The 8,981-nt window shown below is 42.2% G+C and overlaps 1 protein-coding gene across 1 annotated transcript; it reads right to left on the reverse strand.

Moving 5' to 3' along the window:
- Positions 1–4,970: 4,970 nt before the first annotated feature.
- Positions 4,971–8,116, reverse strand: LOC119250830 (olfactory receptor 2M5-like). The gene is made up of 2 exons (XM_037518421.1): positions 7,108–8,116; positions 4,971–5,146 (listed from the first exon to the last, which is right to left on the reverse strand). The coding sequence occupies exons 1-2, from the start codon at positions 8,114–8,116 to the stop codon at positions 4,971–4,973; spliced, it is 1,185 nt and encodes a 394-aa protein (XP_037374318.1).
- Positions 8,117–8,981: the final 865 nt, after the last annotated feature.

Here is an 8,981-nt window from a genome sequence, read left to right on the forward strand (position 1 = left end):
AGGGAGACGAGCCGAGGCCAGCAGGGCCTGCTGTGCAACCGAGGGCTGATCATCGTGTGAATTTCCACACACACCCTCAAGATTTGGTAGATTTCAAGATCATTATGCATTGAAATTTTTCATAAAATCACAAAGGCTCTATTAATTAGTCCTTTGTCTATGCAAGGACAGTTATTGGTATATCTCAGTTATGAGAGTGGGAGAAATACACATTCTGAATCAGTGACATATTTGAATGATTTTTGAAAAAAAAAAATTATACGAGATTTCCCTTCTTTTCTTTCTAATATGCATTTTGTTGACTCCCAATGTCCCCTAGTACATATTACATCAACACTTCTAATCATGTAATGAAACACCCTAGTTCCAAAGGGATGTGTCTGACTTCGGTAGATTTTTACATAATATTTATTTTATTCAGTGTTAAAAACAATTTATAAAGCCTGAAATTAAGGATTTGTAAGAAGTCACACAAACATTAGCCAGTGATAAAACATTAATTTGGAGATAACTCCCCTCAATTACTTCTGAAAAAATCTCTTTTGTAAGTGAGGGTCATGAATAACAGTAAAATCAGCCAAAAGAATATATTTACTACATTTGCTCAAAAGGGCATTAATTGCAGTTAAGTGACTACTCATGTGCCTTTAAGATGACTTGATCCAGATCTAAGAGCCCTCACTCATGTCAGTTTATGGAGACACTGAACACTAGAGACAGGCTCCTGGCATGGAAACACACAGCCTGTCTTTCTTACATAAAGCCAAAACCTGTCCACGTTGGAGTTGGGAAATCAGACCTTTTTCAAAATGAAACCAAGTTATCAGACAGGCATCAAAAATTGCCTTTTATAAAACAATAGATTGTGTAAGGCAAAAAAAATGCCGGCAACCGTCCAACTCTATACCTTATTCGACTCAATAGAATGCATCACCAGTATTTTATGAATTTCTAGATTGATGTGCACACATCAGGTTTTGTTGAGATGTCCCATTATATTCACTGGGTTAGAGCATCATATTTTAACCAGTTCAGGAATAAAAACACACTTCTTCAGCATATTTCCTGAGAAAAACACTCCTACTTACTCGAGGAACTGGACCGGAGCTCCTCCTAAAGTGCTGCTGACAAACTTCCCGGCCCCACCAGCATCAGAAGCGTGCACCCTGCATGAACAAAGATTTAAATACCTTGACACGCTGTTTCAATAACCCAAAGCTAATTGACTGTTCACGGGCAGCCCTCAGAGGGACCGTCCCCATCCGCACTTGTTCCCTGAAGTAAAGTGTGCAGAATTATCTCCCCGTCCTCTGTGACCCAGAGAAATGCCTGCAGCTGTCTCACAAGGACATGCGGGCTCCACCTCAGGGAACACTGAGTCAGGTCATGAGCACTCAAGAGTCTGAGTAAACACTAAATTTAAGCTTGCCTTACGTAAAAAAATGTGTCTAATGAGAAGCATTTTGGCTATGAAGTGACCATACCTGTACTTCCCATAGAAGAAGTACTGAGCGAAAAGGAAAACTACTGACTTTTCATTAAACTGTCAGAGATTTGCTCTCTCACGATGAACAAAACGTTGTGTCTGAAGAGAGGCAAATACAGACAACCATGCATAGTTCTGCTGATATCATGTGAAGCTCCTCAGCCCCAAATGGGGAGGAGAAGCACTTAAAACTTCATGCAATGAGCAGGCTGCCATTCTGATGCTGATCTGAGTAGTCCTTGAAAGTGACAAGCCTCTGGGACTGCAGTCAGGATGGAAGTGCCTGTGTGTGGGAGGGGACATCATTTCAAAAGGAGCAGGGCCAGGATCCACATCAGGATCACAAAATGAACAGAGATGAAAGAGTCCTTCCTGGCTCTTCTAAGAACAGACAGCAATTGCAAAATAAACTCAGAGTATTGTCACAATAAATGTTAACTCTTTGGGGGACACTCTAACAGTCTGAAAAGAAAATCATTAAGGGCACATTAAATATAAACTACATGTTTGCCCTGGAGCACCTCGACCAATATACAAACATTCCATCCAAAATCCAGTAGAACATATGTTTTCCTCAATAGTAAAAGCAACATTCTCCATTATAAATTATGTATTAGGCCAGAAATAATTTCTCATATTATAAAGACTGAAAAAGATTCACGCAGCTTTTATATCAAAAGCTATATGAAATTAGTTGTTAGCTACAAACAGAGCACTTATAATTCACAAATGTGCAGTTAAGTAACAGGGTTTGGATCAAAGGAGAAATTGTAGAAAATAAAAAAAATGTCTTGATACAAATGGAAATACTATATACAAAATATTTATGAGATGCTGCAAAAGAAGTTTATTAACTACATTAAGAAAATGGATGATTTCAAAACTAAAGTTTTAAAATACCTAAGTTTTAAACTACAGAATTTGGAAAGTAAAGGAATACTACTCCACGATTAGTAGAGGAAGGTAAAAAATAAATTAGAGAGGAAATAAATGACCAGGAGACTAGAAATTTAATAGAAAATGTCAGCATAAAGACTGAATGAATTTTAGACCAGAAACAAAACTGACAAACCTCTAGACATACAAAATCACAGAGAAAGAAAGAAGACTAAAATGAACAAGATCACAAATGACATGACATTAAAGCAGATACCACAGAAATCTCAGAAATGCGAGTCAAAGTAATAGAAGAGGACTCAGAAATGCAAATTGAAGAGGTACAACAAAATTTAGAAAAATAATGAGTTAACAAATAAAATCCGTGAAAATCAAACTTTAAATAAGAAAATAACAGAAATTCAGGATGTCAAGGCTCAACAAATGAAAACAAGAAGTCTAAAGAAAGCTATGGAAGTAGAAAAGATGAAACAGAGGATTAAATCAGTCACCATGAAGACATTAATATAGTAAGGACGAGGTGAAAGAATAGAGAGAAAAAATAGAAAATAATGAAGAGATAATTTGAGAAATACCTGACACCTTTAAGAAAGCCAACATAAGAATAATGGATATCCCAGTAGGGCAAAGGCGAGTGAAGGGCAGGGGCGGGGGGGGGGGCAGAGAGCCTATTCAAGGAAATAATAACAGAAACTACCCATATCTGGAATTAAATATACCTCATGAAGCTAAAAAAAAAAAAAAAAAAAAAAAACACCTGGGTATCTAAATGCAATGAGCCTACAGCAAGACATAGTAGTCAAAGTACCAAATACTCAAGGCAAATAAGGTACTGAAGGCAGGTAGGAGTGAAGGGCAGGTAATGTATAAAGGTATTTCATCAGGCTTACATCAGTCTTCTCAGCAGAAATCTATAGCCAGGTGAGAATGGCATGCCATATTCAAATTATTCAAAGATAAATACTGTCAGTCAAGAGCGCTATACCTTGCAAGACTGTCTGTCAGATGAGAAATTGTCAACACAGTGGTAACAAATCAAATTCAAGAACATATTAAAGGCATCAAATGTCATAAACAATTAGAACTTATTCCAGGGTAAAAGGATGATTCAACATCCATAAATCAATCAACACAAATCCCCACATCAATAATAGAAAATACGAAAGTTTTATGACCATATCAATAGATGCAGACACTATCAGAAAAGATTAAACATCCATTTATGGTGAAAACTCCCAAATAATATGGATAGATAGAAAATATAACAACATAAGAAAAGCCATCTATGACAAAACCACAGCTAATATCATAGTCAACTTGAAAAACTAAAAGCCAGCATGCCTCAGCCTCACAAAGCAACCTTGCCCCACAGCCTCTGAGTGCCACAGGGATCCAGTTACACCACTTCCCTATTCTTTCCAAAGAATAAAGAATAAGGGATACACACACCCCATTCTTCATCGCACCACTATGTACAATAGCCAAGTTATATAAACAACCTAAGGCCCAATCACAGATGACCGGGTTACAAATGAAGCACATAGACAGAACTGAATATGATGCTAAGCCATAAAAAAAAAAAAAAGCTTGCCATTCCAAGCAACGTGCCTGGAACAGGAGGGAGTTCTGCTAAGCATAACTTAGGACAAAGCCAAAGCAAACTAACACTAGAACTCTGACTGTAGAGCTGAGGCTGCCAGACGGGAGGACGGAGGTGGGTGTCCACGGGAAAGGGACCCAAGGGTCTATGGTGGGGACTACGGTGCATGGGTGGTGGGCGTGGTGCAGCAGAGGACTATTAAAAGGGTGTGGGCTTGCACGTCTTATCTCACATGAGTGATGCTTCTTGGTTAGAGATTCTGTCCCTGTTGCACACGTAGTGCCGCTCACTCTGGTCTCGAAATTCTCTGTGCAAAGCGCTGAGAGCCTTATGCTCTCTGCCACCAAGATGGCACCTGCCATGACAAGCTCGTGTTTCTTGATGACGTCAACATCCCCTCCTCATCTTGAACTTCTGTCGCTGTAGCTAGAATACGGCTCAGCGTGGGGGTGTCTTGGTCTCTTCTTACGAGGAACTCTCTGGCCTTCCCCTACCTGGATGTGTGTTTCCTTTCCAAGATCACAGAGGTTTTCAGTCATTGTTCCTCAAAATAGTTTTTTCTAGTCCTGTCACTCTCCTTCTGTGATCCTCCTGATGTGAATAGCGTTCCTCTCACACCACAGGGGCCACTACACTGTCTTCATGTTGTCAAATTCTCTTTCATTCTGTTGTCCTGCCTGGGCAAGCTCTGCTGTCTCACCGCCCAGCTCACTGTTGCCCCCTGCGCCGTCAGCATGCTCCGGGGTGCCCTGGTGACTCTTCAGCTTTGTGTTCCTATGTGAATCTTCCTTCCGTTCACAGGATCACCATCCTCCCACGGCTGGTGGCATCTTTACAACCAGTAGCTGAAACTCTTCCTCAGCTTCTTGGTTGAGGCCCATTTCTTCAGGCTTCCCCATAGATTTGGCTTGCTTTGTCGCTTTTGGACATGGTCTCTGTCTCCTTTTCTGCCAGATTTTCTGTGGCTGCTCCTGTATGTTATCAACTCTAATATCTCTCTGCATTTGCTGGAATGACTTTGTGCAGCGACTGTGCCAGGAGTTCAGGACTATATTGCCCCACGGCCACCTGAACTAGGTGCTCCTGCTGTGCCCTGGGCAGGCCGCACTCACCCTCCTTTATGTCAGCGTGACGTGGCGTGTTGGGCTGCTGGCCCAGCGCAGCTACAGCAACATGGGCAGGCACAGGAGAGGTATCCACTGCACTGCTGGTTGGGTGGGGCTACGGGCCTCTACAGCAGATGTTGACTGCTTCTGAGGGGAAGGTAGGTGGAACCAGCAGCCCCTCCGGGTGCCCATACGCAGCTTGTGGTGTGGCATCACCCACCAGTTGTAGGGACTGAGCAATGGGGCGTGGCAGTTCTGGATGCCAGGCCCTCATGGGCAGAATTTCCTTGTGCTCAGGTGATGAGGTGCCAGGTGATTCCAGGCCCTACCTACCTGTGAAATGAGGTGGCTTCTCGCACCACAGTGGATACATTGCAGAGGTGGGTGGAGCTCTCACATGGACTTTCTCACACTGTTGAGTAGCGGGGGGTGAGGGGAGGGTGCAGGGGGATGCCAAGAGGGTGCCCCCTGGTGCTTGGAGTCACCCAGGTTGCATGAAGCCACCAAGAGGGCACCTGCCAGTGTGTCTGACCTGGGGATCATCCCAAACTTACTCTTTCTCAAGACTGGGAATCTTGGAAGTATGGCCCATGGGAAATGACTGAATACTGAGGTCAAAACTCCAGGAAACAAAAGTGCTTGAAAGATGTGGAGAAAAGGGGACCCCCATGCTCTGTCGGTGGAAACACATGGAACTAAAACTACCATGTGATCCAGAAACCCCAATCCGGGTATTTATCCAAGACATGGAAATAATGAACTTGGGAAGATGTCTGCACACCTAAGTTCCTCACAGCAGCACTCACCGTGGGAACATAAGGGCCAAATGGATGAAGGGATGAAGGAAGTGTGTTGCGTGTGTGTGTCTGTGCACGTGTGTGGGTGTGTAAGTATATATCTATATAATGTAAAACCTTCAAACTTTTCCTTTTTCAAATGAAATGCCACCACATGTGACAACATGGAGAATCTAGAGAGAGTAATGCAAAGGGAAAAACTCAAACAGAAAAAAGACAAATATCTATGATTTCACTTACAAGGAAATCTACACACAGAACAAACTGGACACAGAAAGAAGGTGGTCACCAGGGCTTCCCTGATGGTGCTAGGGGTTAAACACAGCACTATGAAGCTGTCTGCAGCCACTGCAGCATGAGTTCGATCCCTGGCCAGGGAGCCACCCACATGGTGCAGCAGACATCTCCTGTCTCCCCGCTGCTGCTCTCACTGTGTTTCAGTCCATCTGTTCTGTTCCCCTCTATGTCTCTGGGGAATCCTCTCATGCATTGCACCTCTGGCCTGCACCACAGTCCTTGGATGCATAAATAAATAAATCTTTTTAAAAGAGAGAGAGATAAAGGGGGTCACCAGGTGGAATGGGTGTGGATTCCTGGGTGAGTCCAGTGAGGTCAGAAGCTGTATCCTGACAGTTAACCTGGTGTGGGTTGGATGGTGATTGTGCACTGTGAACATTTCATAATGTATTTGAAGGTCTATCATTATGTTGTACTCCTGAATAAAAATGTTATACATCAATTATAACTCAATTTAAAGTTTACAAAACATTAAATAATGTATACTAATACATAGATATCTGAATATATTTTCACTCAGAATTCCAGGTGAGGTATTTAAAGCAAGCAATGCTTTAGGAACATCTTGAAATTTCCAAGAATTAAACACTTTGGAATTGCTATAATTGTGTTGATTACAATGATAGTTTTGATACATCAACTCTCAATACAGACAATTGCTTAAGGGCATCATGACTCCTGGTTCTGAAGATGTACATTTGGAAAGTACAATCAATATAATGATTACATAGGAAAACCTTATTTATCAAAGGAATAATCAATATCCATATTTATGTTATCATTGACTACAAAAGTATACGTCATTAAATGTTTTTAAAGGAAATTATATTTGATTACTAGGTACATGATTATGTGTTTTTATCCTGTATTTTCTCAAAATAACTCTCTTTATAGTTACATGTATATGTGTATCTGTACAAATACATCTTCTGTTCACTTTCAAAGCAAAAGGCAACCCTATTATGGGTTTATGGTAGACACAGCAAACTCCAATTCCTGACACTCTGAAAACCTTCCGAAAAGCTCTAGTGACGTCCTTGTTCTGCAGGCTGTAGATGAGGGGGTTGAGCATGGGCGTTATGATGGTGTAGAACACAGGGACCACTTCTTCCTCTACAGGGGAGTGGGAGGACTTTGGCAGAATGTACTTAATGATGGCAGCCCCATAGAAGAGGGACACCACGGTCACATGAGAAGAGAAAGTACCCCAGGTTTTCCTGAATCCCTGGCCTGAACCCATGCCCAGTGCAGTGAAGAGTATCCTCCCATAGGAGCGCAGAATGCCAGAGATGGGAAGGACAAAAAAAAAAATCACAGCAGTGACAGAAATACCCTTTTCATATTGGGAAGCGTCAGCACAGACAACTTTCAGGAGCGCTGGGACTTCACAGAAGAAATGATGAATTTCCCTGGAGGCACAATAACGGAGTGTCAGAGTATAGACCACATGGATCAAGGAATTGAAGAATACACCCAGCCAGCTCACAAGCACCAGGAGCACACAGACCCTGGGACCCATGAGTATGAGGAAGCACAGAGGGTGGCAGATGGCCGCATAGATGTCATAAGCCATGACCGTCAGCAGCAGGCACTCTGAGCCCCCAAGGGTGACAAAGAGGAACATCTGGAAGCTACACCCAATAAAAGAGATTCGATGATCCCCAGATAGAAAGTCCACCACCATTTTGGGGACAAACATGGAGATATAGAGGAGATCCATGAGGGACAGCTGGATGAGCAGAAAGTACATGGGAGTGTGGAGAAGAGGGTCGGCCCAGATGAGGATGATTATTATGGTGATGCCGCACAGGGCCACCAGGAAATCAAGCAGGATGAGTGTGAAGAGGACCCAGGGCACCAGGGTGCTATGGAACAGATCCAAGAGGAAAAAATCACTGCCTGAGGTCTGATTGTTCAGCCATGCCATGCTCATGCTCCCAATTTGGAACTTTGGAGTGTTCTTCAAAAGTAGTATATTTGCAGTCCATAAAAAAATTTTACCAAATCAAATCATACCCAACTTTCTCATATCTCAAATCCATTTATGTCCCAACTCTTCAGACTCAGTAAATCAGTATATGTGACTTTGATGAAGGATCTCATGAGATATCAGACTACTCCACACTGCAGAATGGTCAGATATGTTGTTAAAGCTTAATAGTTTAATGACATCTTTGTTATCAAAAGTTTTCTAGAAATTGAAAGTCTCAGGCAATCACATCAAGCTGCACTCTACCCTAAATATACACTGAAACACACAAGTCTATTTGATTCCTTCTGTAGTCATCAGGGGGATAAAGCATGTGTGGAAAACAGGGAGAAAATTTCAAGGTCACAATAAAGCTTTCATCAATTAAATCTTTCCACAATAATTTCCAATTAACTCCACAACTCTCATGTTGTAAAAAGGAATTTTTTTTTCTCTGAAGATTCATTTTACAAACACATAATTAAATAGGAATTTTGCTTGAAGCTGCACAGTTATACTGAGTCTGTGGATCTAGTCAAAGAAGCAAGCGCCTGGGGAGGAGAGTACAGAGCACTAACATGTGCAGACCTGGACACAGTGACTCTGGAAAGGAAGAGGGTCCAAGGGCAGCAGTTGGCACACATATGTGCCTGCAGGAGCACACTGCATGTGGGAAATTTGTTTCTGAGTGGGAAGCAAAGGGGACTCATTGCCCTACAGATGGAGGTGTAGCAACCTCAGGGCTAAAAGATCCCCAGGGATTTCTTTTCTCCTTTATTTTCTCTCCTTCTTGGTCTTGTTCCAACGTGAACTTAAAGCAACATCTGCA

The sequence above is a fragment of the Talpa occidentalis genome, unplaced genomic scaffold, assembly GCF_014898055.3.
Source record: "Talpa occidentalis isolate TD23 unplaced genomic scaffold, MPIMG_talOcc4v2.1 talOcc4.18, whole genome shotgun sequence".
NCBI lineage: Eukaryota > Metazoa > Chordata > Mammalia > Eulipotyphla > Talpidae > Talpa > Talpa occidentalis.